Raw genomic sequence first — 20,409 nt, forward strand, 5'->3', positions numbered from 1 at the left:
CGGCTGAGGCAGGAGAATCGCTTGAACCTGGGAGGTGGAGGCTGCAGTGAGCCAAGATCGTGCCACTGTACTCCAGCCTGGGCGACAGAGCAAGAGTCCTTCTCAAAAAAAAAAATTAAAAAAAAAAAAAGATTGAAAAACAAAATAGAACATTATTAAAGGATTAACCTATAGTTATAGTTATTTTTATAATGTATAAAACCCCACAAGCTTCATATAATTTTTTTTTTCTTTTTTTTTTTTTGAGACAAGGTCTCACTCTGTCGCCCAGGCTAGAGTGCAATGGTGCAATCTTGGCTCACTGCAACCTCTGCCTCCCAAGTTCAAGTGATTCTCCTGCCTCAGCCTCCCAAGTAGCCAGGACCATAGGCACGTGACACCATGCCCAGCTAATTTTTTTCTATTTTTGATAGAGACAGGGTTTTGCCATGTTGGCCAGGCTGGTCTTGAACTCCTGACCTCAAGTGATCTGCCCACCTCGGCCTCCCAAAGTGGTAGGATTACAGGCATGAGCCACCACACCTGTCCCATAATTTTCTTCTGTTTGGTATTTACATAATATGATTTGATAGAAAATGACTTAATGACTATGTATATATGTTTGTCCACTACCAAAAAAAAATTTGACTGAGACTATTTCATAGGTTTCCATATTTTGAAATGAAGCAAAGTTCATTTTTTCTAGCTTCTAATCAACTAGAAAAATCCATTAAAAAAAAATCATGGCTACAGTCAGCCATGATTGCACCACTGCACTCCAGCCTGGGAACAGAGCAAGACACTGTGTCTCAAAAAAAAAAACCAGAAAACAAAAACAGCCAGATGCAGTGGCTCAAGCCTGTAATCCTAGCACTTTGGGAGGCCGAGTTGGTTGGATCACTTGAGGTCAGGAGTTTGAGACCAGACTGGCCAACATGGTGAAACGCCCTCTCTACTAAAAACACAAAAATTAGATGGGCTTGGTGGTACATGCCTGTAGCTACTTGGGAGGCTGAGGCAGGAGAATCACTTGAATCCAGGAGGTGGAGGCTGCAGTGAGCCAACACTATGCCAGACAGTCTCAAAAAAAAAAAAAAGAAATACACACCCACACACTCATATGTATATGTCCTACAATACAGAGGACCAAAACAAAGAAAATATTGTAAAATACTATACCTCACTGGCAGATATATTCTTCACCTGTTCTGGTTTTAGTTCTGTAAAATATAAAAGTCAGGCACTTAAAAATATATACATTTTGCAGTTTAAGTTGTTGAAGGGCAAAACCAAGTACAATGATCTAAATGTATCTATTCAGTACAAATCATTATATTAAAAGAAAGAGACACATGTTAACTTTGAGAGCACATACAATTTATAAATGCTTAGAAGAGAATATTCCTTCTTAGGAATAACTGGAAAGTGTTCAATTTCTTGCATATTGCCAAAAACAGTAGTTTACAAATTTGAAAGGGAACTTAAAAGAATGCAACTTGTTCTTTACAAAATGCATTAGTCTTTTTTGTTTTTACTCTGTACTTTATGTACTTTTATTTTCTTTTTTTTTTTGAGACAGAGTCTTGCCTTGTTGCCCAGGCTGCTGTGCTCGGCTTAATGCAACCTCGCCTCCCAAGTTCAAGAGATTCTCCTGCCTCAGCCTCCCGAGTAGCTGGGATTACAGGTATGCGCAACCACACCTGGTTAATTTTTGTACTTTCAGTAGAGATGCGGTTTCACCATATTGGCCAAGCCTGATCTCGAACTCCTGACCTCATGATCCACCCATCTTGGCCTCCCAAAGTGCTGGGATTACAGGCGTGAGCCACCGTGCCTGGACTCTTTATTTACTGTTTAAGACAACACCTCACTCTGCTACCCACCCAGGCTGGAGTGCAGCGGCATGACCATGATTCACTGCTGCCTGGACCTTCCAGGCTCAAGTGATCCTCCTACTTCAGCCTCCCGAGTAGCTGGGATTACAGGCACATGCCAACAGGCCCGGTTAACTTACTATATTTTTTTGTAGAGACAGGATCTCCCTATGTTGCCCAGTCTAGTCTCAAACTATTAGGCCCATGCAATCCTCCCACCTTGGCCTCCCAAAGTGCTGGGATTATAGGCGTGAGCCACTGCACTTGGCCATTTTCTGTACTTTAATGGATGCGAATCTTTTGTAAACCTAAATTTTGTCTACCTTAGAATAGCCAAAATGTTCTAAGAAAATACAACTGATTTATGCATTAGCTACTGTTTCTGAATCCACTATCTGAACAAGATTTGAGCTCCGGCAGCAAGAAAATTTGTTTATCCAGAGTTTCAAAATACTCTCAAGGCTACATTTTTTATTTTGCAAAGTAGCAGTTCTTAATCAGTACCCTATTTCACTACGGGAGGTGTTACTGGTAATTTTAACCAGTAAAACAAAAGGTTTTGTATAATATAGGCTTTTAATGCAAATTACAGTGGACACTATAACATCTTTCTCATACAACTACATTCAATTGTACTTCTTGAATGAGAGAAAAGGGATGGCGCTATTATGATTATTTTATCATCACAGCTAATAATCTGAGAGCATCAACCATTCACTACCCATGCTGGCTGTGGAAATGTAGCTGCAAATATCTATGTGAGTTTATCCTAACCTAACCTAAAAAGAATCAGTCGTGGTATTTCATCAACCAAGTAAGTTGAATAAAAACATAGCAATAAATATTTTGCTGTAATTCCTCAAGACATAAACTTCTCTTATATAATTTCTTTTAGACACATTAATTTCAAATGATGTGACAATATTGAAAAGAGCCAGAAAACAGGTAAGAACATTTACCTTACATTATTCTTTTTTGTTTAAAGTTTTCTTTTTGAGTCTTCTGCTGCTTACTTACTATCAAGAAGTGAAACCTCTTGCCTAGAACAGGGGTCATAGTCCACTAGCTCACAGACTGTTTTTGAATGATCTGTGAGCTAAGAATGGTTTTAATTTTAAGGCAGGGCATGGTGGCTCACGCCTGTAATCCCAGCACTTTGGGAGGCCAAGGCAGGCTGCTCACTTGAGCCCAGGAGTTCAAGACCAGCTTGGGCAAGTGAAACCATGTCTCTACAAAGAAAAAAATAATAATAATAATGATCTAGGCATGATGGTGCCTGCCTGTAGTCCCAGCTACTGGGAAGGCTGGGTGGGAGAATCACCTGAGCCTGGGGGGTTCGAGGCTGCAGTGAACCATGATTGTATCACTGCACTACCGCCTGGGCAACAGAGTGAGACCCTGTCTCCAAAAGAAAAAAAAACTCTTGGTAGATTTTTTTGGACTTCTTAAACTTCTAAGGTGGTATAATAAATAGTTCTAAATGTTTCAAGCTCTTGTATACCTACCTCGAATAGGACCCAGTGCTGCATCTTTTGCCAAAGCTGTTAGGTCACTTCCTGAGTATCCATCAGTCATTCTGAGGAAGGGAAGGAAGAAACAGCAAATTATTTCCCTTGCTTTTTTTTTGAGACCGAGTTTTGCTCTTGTTGCCCAGGCTGGAGTGCAATGACATGATCTTGGCTCACTGCAACCTCCACCTCCTGGGTTCAAGTGATTCTCCTGCCTCAACCTCCCAGGTAGCTGGGATTATAGGCATGCACCACCACACCTGGCTAATTTTTTTTTTGTATTTAGTATAGATGGCGTTTCACCATGTTGGTCAGGCTGGTCTCGAACTCCTGACCTCAGGTGATCCACCCGCCACAGCCTCCCCAAGTACTGGGATTACAGGCGTGAGCCACCTCACCTGGCCAAACAGCAAATTATGTTCATCTCTGCAGATTTAAATCTCCATATAATAAGAGGGTAAAAACTAGTTTCCCTTTGTCAGCAAACCCATAGTTAGGAGGTTTGATTTTAAGGGAACAGAAAGGCCCATATGCTGAAAATAAACAAAATAGTATACTGCTGTTTCCCTGTAATGCCTCAAATTTTAATCATTAGAACCATTCCTATAGATTAAGGCATACTATCTCCAGAGGCTTCATTAAATTGTAAACATGTCACCTGGAAAGGTAACATCTGCAAACTACTGGTGGCCAACTGACACATAAACACAATTACTTCTCTAATTAGTGTTTATCTTGGCAAAGAGCACTCTCTTGATGGGGTAAGGGACAATCAATGTACATTTCTTTAAATATGGGGATAGACAGAAAGGTCTGGAGTAGAAGGTATTTCCAAGTAATTTGTTCTTTGGTTATAGGTATCTGGGAACTCAGAGCTCTTGTTAAAATCATTCAATACTCACATACTCGTTGAATACTTTAAATTACTTTATGACATTTTTCAGGGAATAAAATTCATGAGTGCATCTCCTATACTCAGTTTCTACTTCACACTGTTCATAAAGTTTAAGATTATTCAAATAGCTGAAATTAAAATTATTAAAATTATCAAATAATTAAAATTATTGAAATAGCTGAAAACTATTCAGCATAATGCAAAGAACAAGTTTATATAAAAATATCCGTGTGAGTGTGAGCAATATGAAATGTCAGAAGTTTTTTTTTGAACAGGGTCTCACTCTGTCACTCAACCTCCACCGCCTGGGCTGAAGCGATCCTCCCACCTCAACCTCCCAAGTAGCTGGGACTACAGGTGTGTACCATCATTTCTAACTCATTTTATTTTTTATAGAGATGGGGTTTCACCATGTTGCCCAGGGTGTAAATGTTTAAATTACTTTAATACCACTTACAGGTTGAAATAAATTTATAAAAAGAATATACTATCATCATTAGATATTTAGGTCATGTCTTGCAGAGGACACAGTAAGTGAAATTTAGATTCCACATATATATAAGAATAAGACCTAAGAAAAAGGCAAAGGAGGTAGAGGATGAGACAAAAAGTCTTCTGTAAATGAATTACTCATTTCATACTTAAGATTACTTTAAATAACTAAAAAAAGAAGTATTTACAAAAAAATAAATAAAAGCTGTAAGATAAACCAAATCCAAATTACTCACCTAGCAAGTTGTGCTAGTTCTTTTTGGGTCAATGGACTTCCTTGTTTACATAACAGATTTTTAAACAAAAGTAGTCTTGTCTGCAAAATATTAAAAAATGATAATTCAGTCTAATTTAATATCAAAATTAATGACTCTTTTCTTTTTTTATTTTGAGACAGGGTCTTGTTCTGTTACCCAGGCTGCAGTGCAGGGCACAATCATAGCTCACTATAGCCTTGATATCCTGGGTTCGAGCAATCCTCCCATCTCAGCCTCCCGAGTAAGTGGGACCAAAGGCACGTGCCACCATGCCTGGTTAATTTCTAAAAAAGTATTTGTAGAGACAGGGTCTCCCTATGTCACCCAGGCTGGTCTTGAATTCCTGGCTCAAGTGATCCTCCCACCTCAACCTCCCAAAGTGCTGGGATTATGGGCGTGAGCCACCACACCTGGATAAAAACATAGCAATAAATATTCTGCTGCAAAAAAAAAAACAGTTTTACAGAGGTATGAATTCATCTACTATGAATTTCACCCATTTTAAGTGTATAATTCAATGACTTTTAATACATTTATATAATTGTGTAATCATCACCACAATCCAGTTTTAGAACTTTTTAGTTCACTCATACCTGTTTGCAGTTAATCCTCATTCCCAACTCTTACCCTGACAACCCACTGATCTGCTTTATGTTTCTAGAAATTTGCACTTTCTGGCTGGGTGCGGTGACTCACACCTGTAATCCCAGCACTTTGGGAGGCTGAGGCAGGCAGATCACAAGGTCAGGAGATCAAGACCATCCTAGCTAACACAGTGAAACCCATCTCTACTAAAAATACAAAAAATTAGCCAGGCACATGCCTGTAGTCCCAGCTACTCAGGAGGCTGAGGCAGGAGAATCACTTGAACCCGGGAGGTGAAGGCTTCAGTGAGCCAAGATCACCCCACTGCACTCCAGCCTGAACAACAGAGCAAGACTCTGTCTCAAATAAATAAATAAATAAATAACTAAATTTGCCTTTTCTGCATATAAACAGAATCATATGATATGTGACATATATCATCTTGCTTCTTTCATTTATAATGTTTTGGAGTTTCATTCATAAAACTTAATATGAGTATGCAGCATGTATAATGGATAATAGTATCCATTATATAGTATCCATAACATATACCACATTTGTTTATTCACCAAAATGAACATTTTAGATCATTTGTAGTGCTGGCTATTATTGATACTGCTGCTATAAAAATTCTTGTACAAGTCTTTGTGTGGACATACATTTTTGTTTCTCTTGGGTAAATTCTTAGGAGTGAAATTGCTGGGTCTGACAGTAAGCTTATGTATATCTTTTTAAGAAACCACTAAACTGTTTTCCAAAGTAGCTGTACCATGGATTGGAAGACTTAATATTGTCAAGATGGCAGTTCTTGTTTCTGCTTTAAAACAAAAAAATTCAAACACAGATACATACCTCCTCATTTGGTAAAGACACATATACCCGTTTGATGAAACGCCTAAAAAAAAAAATCCAGCACTTTTAGAAATATAATTTTTAATTTAAAGCTGAAGCAGCAAATGACAGGAAAAGCTTTTAAAATATAATATTCAAGGCACTGGAATGCATTCTGGTAGTTATCAATGTAAAATATTTTGTTACTCTTTTAAAACTCTAGTTAATGTTTAAAAATCCTTAATTCGGTATTGTTAGAATTAATCATTTATGTATGTGTATGTTTTTAATAGCAGTAATGCTTTAAAACAAACAAAATATCTGACATAAGTAGATCTCCTATCTTCTTGAATCTGAAAAAAAACTAAAATCAGCAAGGATAATAGAAACAGAAACATACACTTCATCAACAAACTAGGTAATATTTATGGAACATAATATTACATAAAGGTGAACTGCCTAGGGCAGTGAAAATTACACTGACAAAGGAAGACACACAAAGGATCTGCTGCTGAAGATCATGGACATGACTGTCAGAATACAGTTTTCCTCCCCAAAAGAGATAGCACACCCTAAAGGGTTATAATAAAGCCAATCCCTCCACATTTAAACAAGCATACAGGCCTGGCTCTGCAGACCATGTAAACCCTAACTGATAGCATAGGAATGGCAAGGAAGGTGAGACTGAACAAAGAAACTCTAAGACGAATTATCTTTATAAGAAGGCATCTAACAGTCTGGTGGGAAGACAATGTCTTGCGGTGACCAATTTTTTTTAGTAGAATAATAAATCAACCCTATCTCTTATTTACACACACATATACTTCATTATTAGGTAGGGCTTCACTGTAAGTGAGGGAGGCTGCATGTTAGTTTAGAGTATACATGGACTACTCAAGATACCTATCCCTTCCCCTACAATATCCTTCCAAAACTAGGTTTTCCAAGAAAACTCTTTTATTCAAAGAAAATAATAAGCAAAAGGAAAACCAGGACAGAGTTCATTAAAAAAAAAAAAAACCTGCCCCAAAAGAGCAAACAAAACACAACAAACATAAACTAGATAAAATGAAGAACATGCATGAGAAGATTATGCCATAGAGCAAATTAAAATTATGACCAATTATCTTTCCATGAAATAATTTAATTTTAAAAAAATTTTAATTTTTTTATCCTCAAGTTTTTTTTATAGATATGGAGTTTTGCCATGTTGGCGAGGCTGGTCTGGAATTCCTGGCCTCAAGTGATCTGGCCTCCCAAAGTGCTGGGATTCCAGGTGTGACCCACCATGACGCCCGACCAAAGAACCGTTTTCTTATTTTTTTTTTTTTTTTGAGACAGAGCCTTGCTCTGTCCCCCAGGCTGGAGTACAGTGCCACAGTCTGGGCTCACTGTAACCTCTGCCTCCTGGGTTCAAGCGATTCTTAGCCTCCTGAGTAGCTGGGATTACAGGTGTGTGTGACCACACCCAGCTAATGTTTTGTATTTTTAGCAGAGACACTGTTGTGCTATGTTGGCCAGGCTGGTCTCGAACTCCTGGCCTCAAGTGATCCGCCCTCCCCAAAAAATTGTTTTCTGTAAAACAAGAGCCCAGTGAAATGTAAGAGCTTATGGAAATAACATATAGATGCTCAAAGAAATAAAACAGAAGATGAAAAGTAGAATAACAGAGGTCAGGAAAGTAATGAATAAAAAACCACAAAGGAAAGAAGAGTTAGAAAAGATACAGCAGGAAGGAGATTAGATACTAACCCAGTAAGAAATAAAGGCAACAGGCTTGGGAAAACAGAACAAAACAAAAAGACCTAAGAGTTTAAAAGGATTAACAAGAAAATTGCAAAAAGACTTAAGAGTTTAAAAGGATTAAGAAGAAAATTACAGATAGGGAAAACAAAAGGATGCAACATAACACATAATTTATGTGCAAAAGAAAACAGAAAAATGAACTAGGGGAAAAAATTAAGATATCATTTAAAATAAATTTCCCATTTTAACGATATTGATTCTTCCAATCCATGAGCGTGGAGTGTTTTTCCATTTATTTGTGTCACCTCTGATTTATTTTAGCAGTGCTTTACAGTTCTCCTTGTATAAGTTCTTTCACCTCCGTCATCAGCTGTATTCCTAGGTATTTCATTTTCTTTTTTTTTGAGACAGAGTCTCGCTCTGTTGCCCAGGCTGGAGTGCAGTGCCTGGATCTCAGCTCACTGCAAGCTCCGCCTCCTGGGTTTACACCATTCTCCTGCCTCAGCCTCCCGAGTAGCTGGGACTACAGGTGCCCGCCACCATGCCCGGCTAGTTTTTTCGTATTTTTTTAGTAGAGACGGGGTTTCACCGTGTTAGCCAGGATGGTCTGGATCTCCTGACCTCATGATCCGCCCGTCTCGGCGTCCCAAAGTGCTGGGATTACAGGCTTGAGCCACCACGCCCAGCTCATTTTCTTTTTTTTTTAATTATTATTTTTTTAATTTTGGAGACGGATTCTTGCTCTGTCGCACCCAGGCTGCAGTGCAGTGGCATGATCTCGGCTCACTGCAACCTGTGCCTCCTGGGTTCAAGCAATTCTCCTGCCTCAGCCTCCTGAGTAGCTGGGATTACAGGCACCCACCACCATGCCTGGCTAATTTTTTGTATTTTTAGACAGGGTTTCACCATGTTGGTCAGGCTGGTCTTGAACTCCTGAGCTCAGGAGATTCACCTGCCTCAGCCTCCCAAAGTGCTGGGATTACAGGCGTGAGCCACCATGTCCGGCCAGTATTTCATTTTCTTTGTGGCTATTGTAAATGGGATTGTGTTCTTGATTTGATTCTTAGCCTGGACATTATTACCGTATAGAAACGGTACTAACTTTTTGTACACTGATTTTGTATCCTGAACCTTGGGGTAAAATCATTTATCAGTTCTAGTAGCCTTTTGATGGAATTTTTAGGGTTTTCAAAGTATAGAATCATATTGCCAGTGAAGAGAGAATGACGAGTTCTTTTCCTATTTGGATGCCTTTTGTTTCCTTCTCTTGCCTGATTTCTCTGGTCGTAAAAAGACCATACTGCCCAAAGCAATTTACAGATTCAATGCTATTTGTATCAAACTATCAATGTTATTCTTCACAAAATTAGAAAAAATTATTCTACAATTCATATGGAACCACAAGTCCAAATAGACAAATCCTAAGCACAAAGAACAAAGCTGTAAGTATCACATTACCTGACTTTAAACTAAACTATACAGCAGCCCAAACAGCATAATTCTGGTATAAGACACACAGGCCAAAGGAACAGGATAGAAAATTGAGAAATAAAGCCACACACCTGTAACCATCTGATCTTTGATAAGGCTGACAAAAACAAGCAATGGGGAAAGGACTCCCTACTCAATAAATGGCGTGGGGATTACTGGCTAGCCATATGTAGAAAAATGAAACTGGACCCTTACTTTTCACCATATACAAAAATTAACTCAAGGTGGACTGAAGATTTAAATGTAAGATCTCAAAGTATAAAATGCTAGAATAAAACTGGTTAAGTCCCCAAATGCAATTGCAACAAAATAAAATTGACAAGTGGGACCTAATTAAACTAAAGAGCTTCTGCACAGCAAAAAGAACCATCAACAGAGTAAACAGACAACCTACAGAATTGCATCCAACAATGGTCTGATATCCAGAATCTATAAGGAATTCAAACAACTGAACAAGCTAAAAACAGACAACTCTGTTAAAAAATGGGTAAAACGGAAATGAACAGACACTTCTCAAAAGACATCTGAGGGGACAACAAACATGAAAAAATGCTCATCATCACTAACCATCAGAAAAATGCAAATCAAAACCACAATGAGATATCTCACACCAGTCAGAATGGCTATTAATAAAATGGCAAAAAACATCCCATATTGTCTAGAGATTGAGGGAAAAAGTAAAAAAATAACAGATGTTGGTAAGACTGTGGAGCATATGTACTGTTGGTGGGAATGTACAGTTCAGTCATTGTAGAAAGCAGTTTGAAGGTTTCTCAAAAAACATAAAACAGATCTACCTTTGACCCTGCAATCCCATTACTGGGTATATACTCAAAGGAAAATAGATCATTATACCAGAAAAACATGCATTTCATGTTTATTGCTGCACTATTCACAACAGCAGACATAGACTCAATCTAAGTGTCCATCAATGGTGGACTGGATAAAGAAAATGTGGTACATACACACCATGAAATACTATGCAGCCATAGAAAAGAATTAAATAATGTCCTTTGCAGCAACATGGATGGAGCTGGAGGCCTTAATACTAAGCTAATTAACGCAGGAACAGTAAACCAAATAGCTCATGTTCTCGTAAGTGGGAGCTAAAAATTGAGTACACATGGACATAAACATGGGAACAATACACACTGTGGACTACTACATGGGGGAAGAAAGGAGTGAAGTGTGAGTTGAAAAACTACCTACTGTACACTATGCTTACTACCTGGGTGCAATATAACCACGTAATCCATCCAGTAAAGAGAGAAAAAATCAAGTTAATTTACAAATTTGAAAAAATCAATTTGGATTCAGACTTTTACACTACTACAGCCAATCCTAGAAATAATGGGGCAATACTGTAAATTCCTTGGGAAAGGATGCCCAAGAATTTTATGCTGAGCCAAACCATCCTTCCAGTACGAAGGGAATAAACTGGCTTAAACACACAAGAACAGAAAACACATTTTCCATGAATCCTGCTTTGATCATCTCATGAAGCCCAATAAAAGAGGGTTAGAATCAATTTTGAAGTGTAAAGATAATTTAATGCAACCCAGAAGAACTGACCAATTTACCTAAAACCATAACTAAACCTTTACTAGACTAATTCTCCTGATATCAAGCAGTTGACCTCAAAATCCTTATGTAGTTGGTAACAAGAGGCTAGAGGATAGTACTGGAGGAAAATACTGAAGTTAGTCTTAAAACTGAGAGTAAGGAAATAATATGTAAGATGGATACATGAGTAAATACTGTCTGTAATAAATGCATGTATTTCCATATAAATCTCCCTACCTGCGAACAGCCTCGTCAAGCTCTTGTGGCCTATTAGTTGCACCCATTACAAGTACTCTGTCATCTCCAGCAGACTGTACCTACAAGCAAAAAATCTTTTTTCAGTTCATTTAGAAAAGTAGTAACAAATATAAAGATATTTGTAATTTTAATATTGGCCATTCAATAGGAAAATATATATACGAAAATGCTGCCACATTAAAAATATCATAATTAACACTTACACCATCAAATTCTATTAGAAATTCAGTTTTTAGGCGTCTACTAGCATCATGCTCCCCTTCTCTTCTTTCACACAAAAGGCTATCAACTTCATCTAGAGGAAATACAAGTATGAGACTTTAATTAAAGACCAAGCTGTGTGAGTCATCTGTGATTAATCTAGTTTACTACTTAATAATATAGTGGGTCCTATTAAATTCATTAGACAGTCTTTAAGCTTGCCCTTCTTTAAAACTTCTTCCTTTTGAATAATGTTTCCAATCATATCTTTCCTATTTGGAGAGGGAAATTTCACAAATAGTCAACTAACTTAGTTGGAAAATATGTTCTTACCTATAAAATTATAGAAGGCTGAAGTTCTCGAGCCACAGCAAAAGAGCCCTCACCAATTTCTCTCCTTCTCCCACCTAAAACAAGGCGTTATATTGTTATACACATAAAATGCAACATTATTCCAGTATTTTAAATTTTATGTTGAAAATCTAGCACACAGGAATTTAATTTCCCTTCCTTAAAACAACCAAAGATTTGGTTTGAGAAAGGGGACAGTATTACTGAACCATTCCTTACAATTTTAGACAATAGACTGTGATTTCATACAGCCTGGTAAGTGCTTTAAAAATTCATCTGTTTTGCTTCACCCTGCATTCTTAAGACTTGAAAATGAAATAGCTATTCGGTCAAGGATATAACTAGTGAGAAAAAGGGAAGACGAGGGAAGAGAAAAAAGACACTGTACATATTCTTTAATCCCTAGATTACAGAGTATATTTACAGAAGTAAGTTAGCTGGAATGTGCTCTCCTAAACAAAACTTTCTCTATTAAGAACATCGTGAAAAGTCATTCACACATAAATATCAACATTTCTTTCTTTTTTTTTTTGAGACAGAGTTTTGCTCTATAGCCCAGTATGGAGTGCAGTGGTGCAATCTTGGTTCACTGTAACTTTTGCCTCCTGGGTTCAAGTGATTCTCATCCCTCAGCATCTCAGGTAGCTGGGATTACAGGTGCCCACCACCATGTCTGGCTAATTTTTGTATTTTTAGTAGAGATGGGGTTTTACCATATTGGCCAGGCTGATCTCGAATGCCTGACCTCAAGTGACCCACCTAAACTTGGCCTCCCAAAGTGCTGGAATTACAGGCATGAGCCACGGCGCCCAGCCAGTAAATATCGAAGTATTTCCAGATAGTCCAGAAGGTCAGTGAACACCCCTTAAGACACTCCCATGTGCTGACACCATACAAAGGCCATTATATGCACCAAAGTAATGAAAGAGTCATGAGGTCTGTGATAATCTACTGTAAAAATTTTTCTGTCCTCTAGGTGGCATTTATTATTTTTATTGAAGATTTAACTAAAAACAAAAGAAATGTCACCAGATTTAGAATAATCCAAACAAATATTCTAGGCTGGGCGTGGTGGCTCACACCTGTAATCTTAGCACTTTGGGAGGCCGATGCGGGCAGATCACAAGGTCAGGAGATCGAGACCATCCTGGCTAACACGATGAAACCCCGTCTCTACTAAAAATACAAAAAATCAGCCGGGCGAGGTGGCGGGCGCCTGTAGTCCCAGTTACTCGGGAGGCTGAGGCAGGAGAATGGCGTGCACCTGGGAGGCAGAGTTTGCAGCCAGCCGAGAACGCACCACTGCACTACAGCCTGGGCGACAAAGCAAGACTATCTCACATAAAAAAAATAAAAATAAAAATTCTCAGAGCTGAAAGAAATCTCAAAATATCATCTCTTACGACATTAACATTTTACAGATGAAACAGGCCTAAAGTGATACTTTCTTAAGGCCAGTTCAGGATATAAAAGTTATGCTAGAGGCCAGGCACAGTGACTCATGCCTGTAATCCCAGCACTTTGGGAGGCCAAGGTGGGTGATCACCTGAGGTCAGGAGTTCGAGACCAGCCTGGCCAACATGGTGAAACCCTGTGTCTACTAAAAATACAAAAATTAGCTGGGCGTGGTGGTGCATGCCTGAAATCCCAGCTACTCCGGAAGCTGAAGTGGAAGAATTGCTTGAACCCGAGACGTGGAGGTTGTAGTGAGCCGAGATTGCACCACTGCACTTTGGCCTGTGGCGTAAAAGTGAGACCTTGTCTCAAAAAACGAAAAAGCTAGCCTAGAATCCCTATCTCCTAACTTCCACGACAATACTTTCCATTATACCATGTGCATAATGTGGGTAAACATGCTTTAATACCAACTTGAAGACCAGGCACAGTGACTCATGCCTGTAATCCTAGCACTTTGGGAGGCCGAAATGGGAGGATCATTTGAGCCCACAAGTTTGAGACCAGCCCTGGCAACACAGTGACACCTTGTCGCCCAAAAAAAAATTTTTTTTTTTGAGAAGGAGTCTCGGCTCACTGCAATCTCTGCTTCCCAGGTTCAAGCAACTCTCCTGCCTCAGCCTCCTGAGTAACTGGGATTACAGGCGCCTGCCACCACACCCTGCTAATTTTTTGTACTTTTATTAGAGACAGGGTTTAACCATGTTAGCCAGGATGGTCTCGAACTCCCGACCTTGTGATTCGCCCACCTCGGCCTCCAAAGTGCTGGGATTACAGGTGTGAGCCACCGCATCTGGGCCTCCAAAATTTTTAAAAATTAGCTGGCCATGGTGGCACGTGCCTGTAGTCCCAGCTACTTGGGATGCTAAGGTGGGAGGATCTCTTGAGCCCAGGAGGTTGAGGCTGCAGCGAGCCATGGTCATGCCACTGTACTCCAGCCTGGGCGACAGAACAAGACCCTGTCTCAAAAAGTAAGTAAATAAATAAATAAATCGAATAATGGCTTGTAAAATTTCACATAGGAAGTAAAATGTGATCAGGAAAACAGGTGCCATTTTATAGTTACTTTTAACTACTTTAGAAAATTGAGAACATTTTAAGTACTATGGTTTATTAAAACATTTAAAGAAACTTACAAAATATTTTACTTAGCAGAGATAATACAACAGAAATATTACTGCCCACATGGAGACCATCTTCTAGTGGAGGTGACAGTTAATATTATTAACTTCTCTGATTTTTTTTTCCTAGTTTTTAAATCTAGCAGCATACTGATGCACTGAAGACCAAACTTTACATTTTGAAGACTGTGTGGAAAAACACTGTAAACTGGCAAGAACTATGTGAATGTTCTTTTGCTTTTAATAATAGATAAGCAGATTAATTGACAGTTTGAACATATAAGAAAACATAAAACTAAATCTATTTGTGTAAAAAAGCACAACTACAACTACTTGCAACAATCCAGATAAATCTCATAAATATAATGCTGATGAAAGAAGCCAAATACACATATACACAAAATCCTACATCATTAGATTTATATAAAGCTCAAAGGCATGTTAGCTTTGTCTATGATGTTAGCAGTCTAGTGGTTTTGAGAGGAGTGGATAAAGATGGTGGAGTGCCTGGAGGGATTTCAGGGCCACAGGTAACAATTTATTTCTTGACCTGGGTGGTGATTTTGAAAGTATATTTGCTTTGTGGTAATCCACTGAGCTGTATACTTATGCTATAAATACTTTTCTACATGTAAGTTATTCAATAAATAAGGTTAAACAACAATACATGTTAAGATACATATGTAACTGATTTTTTGTGGAAAATGATCTAGATATTTTAATAACACAAATGTTGTCCATGACTATGATGCAGTTCCTCCCAAAAGCTTTCTCACGATATATCATGAGACAGAACATCTATATAACATTAGACAATGCTTTTTTTTTTTTTGAGACGGAGTTTCGCTCTTGTTTCCCAGGCTGGAGTAGAATGGCGCGATCTCAGCTCACTGCAACCCCCGCCTCCTGGGTTCAAGCGATTCTCCTGCCTCAGCCTCCCAAGTAGCTGGGATTACAGGCATGTGCCACAATGCCTGGCTCATCTTTTGTGTTTTTAGTAGAGATGGAGTTTCTCCATGTTGATAAGGCTGGTCTCAAACTCCTGACCTCAGGTGACCCGCCCACCTCAGCCTCCCGAAGTGCTGGGATTACAGGTATGAGCCACTGCGCCTGGCACAATGCTTCTTTTTTAAGTCTTCGAAGTCAGGTCACATCTGAGGTAAAATATTCGGTTCTTATCTAGGCATACTGACAAACTGGCATGACACCACAGAAAGACAACTAAAATAATAACTATTCTGGGGGCTGCGTGGAAGCAGATATAACGTTAAGTTCCTATATATTTGAAAGGCTGCCTCATTTTAAAAAAAACTGGAGTTTTGTTAAATCAAGTATGTAAAAATTAGAAAAAGCAGATTTCAGTTAGACATAAGGAAAAAACTATTAGCTAGAACTGCCAAAATGATAGACTAGACATTTCAATTTTCTTTTTCTTTACTTTTTTTTTTTTTTTTTTGAGATGGGATCTCACTCTGTCACCCAGGCTGGAGTGCAGTGGCATGATCTTTCGGCTCACAGCAAACTCTACCTCCCAAGCTCAAGAAATCCTCCCACTTCAGTCTCCCAAGTAGCTGGGACCACAGGTACACACCACCATGCCTGACTAATTTCTTGTATTTCTGGTAGAGACAGGGTTTCACCATGTTGCCCAGCCTGGTCTTGAACTCCTGAGCTCAAGTGATCCACCCGCCTTGGCCTCCCAAAGTGCTGGGATTACAGGCATGAGCCACTACACCCAGCCTCAACTTTCTTAAAAGTAAACTTGCTTCAAGATATTCAGGCAGTATCAGAATTGGGGGTTAAGATCATAAATGCTGTGTTGTTTCCGGAAACATGAAGATGAAACAGAGTACTCTTGAAACAAGTATGGATAAAAGAGAATGGTTGCTGTAGGCCAGGTGTGGTGGCTTATGCCTATAATCCAGCACTTTGAGAGGTACATGCGGGTGGATCACGAGGTCAGGAGATCGAGACCATCCTGGCCGACATGGTGAAACCCCATCTCTACTAAAATACAAAAATTAGCCAGGTGTGGTGGCTGTAGTCCCAGCTACTCGGCAGGCTAAGGCAGGGGAAATTACTTGAACCCAGGAGGCGGAGGCTGCAGTGAGCCAAGATCATGCCACTGAACTCCAGCCTGGCGACGAGCAAGACTCCATCTCAAAACAAAAAAAAAGGAAAGAATGGTTGCTGTAATATTTTTAATGAAAGACCACACTTACTGGAGCTCAAATCCTAGTTTCCCACTTCCTGGTTATGAGATCCTGAGCAGATCACTGAACTCTGTAATTCCCTACTTAATAAAATAGAGGTATGAGAATAGTATCTATACCTCATATGATTATTCCACAAATACTTATTTGTACCTACTCACTGCCAGCTGAAAATGGAAGTGAAGACCACGTGGTGATAGTCTCTGCCTGCATGGAGACCATCTTCTAGTGGAGGTGACAGTGATATCAGATACAATTAAAATAATCCTATCAATGAATACGAATTTCAACTCCAATGAGTATGACAAATGAGGTGCAAGTGGTGCTAGGAGAATAATAAGGGGGAATAGTTTGGAGGGTCAGGGAAGGTTGTAACATTTCCACTGGTATCTGAAGAATAAGTACAAATTAACCGGGAAAAGATAGTGTTCCTGAGAAAGGAAACTCCATGAAGAGGAATCCCACAACAGGAAAAAGCGTAACAATATTTGAAGAACTGTCTAAAGAAGAGTGAGTCTTAGCAAACAGACTTCAAAAACAATGGGTCTAACACCAAGGCTATTTCTGTCATAGTGATGGAGGGAGGCTACTTTAGTCCAATGCCATAACAACTATGGTCAACATGTCAAGTTTGCCTTTAACTCACAGCTCATTATACAACCTTACAAATAAGTTTCCCATACATGTCTAAAGGTACAGAGAGCATGCTGTTCATAGCGGCTAGACAATTCTGATCTCATGTCTGTTCCGAAGACATAGATCTGCTCTTGGTGTGCTGATAAAATCAAGTTTCTTTCTCTGCAAAACTATAGATAGCAAAGTTATCCTTTGAGACTCTCATGGAAAGAGGCTATCTGGATATCATGTAGTGATGACCTTTGGATTCACCTCTGGATTTTTTTTTTTTTTTTTTTTTTGAGACAGAGTCTCACTCAGTTGCCCAGGCTGGAGTGCAGTGGTGCCATCTCGGCTCACTGCAACCTCCGCCTCCTGGGTTCAAGTGATTCTCGTGTCTCAGCCTCCCGAATAGCTGGGATTACAGGCGCGTGCCACCAAGCCTGGCTAATTTTTGTATTTTTAGTAGAGATGGGGTTTCGCAATGCTGGCTGGGCTGGTTTAGAACTCCTGACCTCAGGTACCTGCCCACCTCGGCCTCCCAAAGTGCTGGTATTACAGGCGTGAGCCACTGCGCCTGGCCTCACCTTTGGATTTTGGTGCAACAAATGCCAACACTTCAAACTTTTACAGGTAACACGTTCTTTCATCAGAGATTCACATTTCAGTTTAAGTATTTTTGCCAAAACACTTCCAACCATAAAAGTTCGTTTTGTTTTGTTTTTGAGACGTGGTCTTGCTCTGACACCCAGGTTGGAATGCATTGGCATGATCGTGGCTCACTGCAGCCTCAACTTCCTCGACTCAAGGGATCCTCCCACCTCAGCCTCCTGAGTCGCTGGGACCACAGGTATTCACTAGCATGTCCAGCTAAATTTTTTATTTTTTGTAGAGATGGGGGTCTCACTATGTTGCCCAGGGTGGTATCGAACTCCTGGCCTCAAGCAATCCTCCTGCCTCAGTCTCCCAAAGTACTGGGATTACAGGAGTGAGCCACCATGCCCCCCTTGTTTTGTTTCTTTGAGACAGGGTCTCACACTGTCACTCAGGCTGGAGTGCAGTGGCATGATCACAGTTCACTGCAGCCTCAAACTCTCAGGCTCAAGAGATCCTCTCACCTCAGCTTCCCAAGTAGCGGGACTACAGGTGCATGCCACTATGCCTGGCTAAACTTTTTATTTTTTGTAGAGATGGGGTTTCACCATGTTGCCCAGGCTGGTCGCAAACTTCTGGGTTCAGGTGATCTTCCTGCCTCGGCCTCCCAAAATGCTAGGATTACAGGCATGGGCCACTGTGCCCGGCCAATCATAAAGGTTTTGATAAAGGCAAATAGAGACTAAGGTATCACTGGGAGGAGGAGGGGGCAACCAAGAGAAAGGGAGAGACGGAGAAAGACAAAGCAGTGTAAGGTTTGACAGAAACTACTTCATAGTTTTGCAGTGCACCAGTTATATTTACACACTAGTTCTGCACACCAGACAAATTACTCTTTTTAAGCACTGTAATTATGCTTGCCCTACTCCAAAACTAGACTGAGCACTTGTTTGAATAATACTATAGGGTCAGCGGAGGGTGAATGGAAAAAGAAAACTAAATTATAAACAATCAAAACAAAACAGGGAAAATCTACTGGCCAGGTGTGGTGGCTCACATGTGTAATTCCAGCACTTTGGGAGTCCGAGGCAGGAGGATTGCTTAAGCCCAGGAATTCGAAAGTAGCCTGGCAACATAGCGAGACCCTGTCTCTATTAAAAAAAAAAAAAAAATTGGCCCGGGCGCGGTGGCTCCAAGCCCTGTAAATCCCAGCACTTTTTTAGGAGCCGAGACGGCGGGATCACGAGGTCAGGAGATCAAGGACCCATCCCTGGCTAACCACGGTAAACCCCGTCTTCTACTAAAAATACAAAAAAACTAGCCGGGCGAGATTGGGCGGGGCCGCCCTGTAGGGTCCCAGCTAACTCGGGAGGCTTGGAGGCAGGAGGACATGGCGTGGAACCCGGAGGCGAGCCTTGCAGTGGAGCTGAGATCCCGGGGCCACGCCTCCAGCCGTGACAGAGCAAGACTCCGTCTCAATTAAAAAAAAAAAAAAAAAAAATTAAAAAATTAAAACAGGAAAAATCTTGTGTCATATTTTAGATCAGAATCAGAAGGCCAGAAATACTCAGTTTATGCCATCAGATCTGTGTTCATATCTGGTGGCTCCTTGAGATAAAATCCACTTTACTTGAAGCTTAAGTGGAAAGTGACAGTATTTGTTAATGGGTTGAACTGTGTTCTCCAAAAACATGTTGAAGTCCTATCCCTAGTACCTATGAATGTGACCTTATTTGGACATAGAATTGTTGCTGATGACAAACTTAAACTGAGATCATTAGGGTGGGCCCTAATCCACAGAGGAAATTTGGACACAGAGACAAATACAGGGAGAATGCCACATGAAGATAAAGAGAGATGAGAGGGATGCATCTACAAGCCAAGGAATGCAAAAGATTGCCAGAAAGCCACCAGAAACTAGAAGGGAGGCACGCAACATACACTTTCCCTCATAGCCCTCAGGAGGAAGCAACCCTGGCAACATTTTGACTGATCTTGGACTTCTACCTTCCACAACTGTGAGACAATAAATGGCTGATGTTTAAGCTAGCCAGTTTATGGTATTTTATTACAAGGCCCCAGTAAACTAATACAGTATTTGACAACACAAATGTACATAACTTTCTACTCTGAAGATTGATATTCATCATATATAAATAATAGATACAAAACTCCTAGAAATATATTTTCATGAAATATTATTACTGTCTATAACAGTAACATTTAGACAGTAACTTAAAATATGACAATATTGGAAACAGAGCACTCACATATTTTGAAGTTAAACTTGCAGCACTTATATTAAAGAAGGTTGCATTCGATTCTGCAGCTACTGCTTTAGCCTTTAAAAATCACAAGAGCAAATATGAAATTAGTTCAA

General features: G+C 39.8%; 1 protein-coding gene across 1 annotated transcript in view; it reads right to left on the bottom strand.

The window, feature by feature from the left end:
* The window catches only part of SPAST (spastin), an 85,749-nt gene that overhangs the window by 5,461 nt on the left and 59,879 nt on the right, over positions 1–20,409 (bottom strand). The window contains 9 exon segments of the mRNA XM_017870643.1: positions 1,159–1,199; positions 3,359–3,429; positions 4,985–5,064; positions 6,443–6,485; positions 11,459–11,538; positions 11,683–11,779; positions 12,018–12,057; positions 12,060–12,087; positions 20,300–20,371. Of these exon segments, the coding sequence (XP_017726132.1) occupies positions 1,159–1,199; positions 3,359–3,429; positions 4,985–5,064; positions 6,443–6,485; positions 11,459–11,538; positions 11,683–11,779; positions 12,018–12,057; positions 12,060–12,087; positions 20,300–20,371 (552 nt within the window).

This window comes from Rhinopithecus bieti, unplaced genomic scaffold, assembly GCF_001698545.2.
Source record: "Rhinopithecus bieti isolate Rb0 unplaced genomic scaffold, ASM169854v2 scaffold_5341, whole genome shotgun sequence".
Classification (NCBI taxonomy): Eukaryota; Metazoa; Chordata; class Mammalia; order Primates; family Cercopithecidae; genus Rhinopithecus; species Rhinopithecus bieti.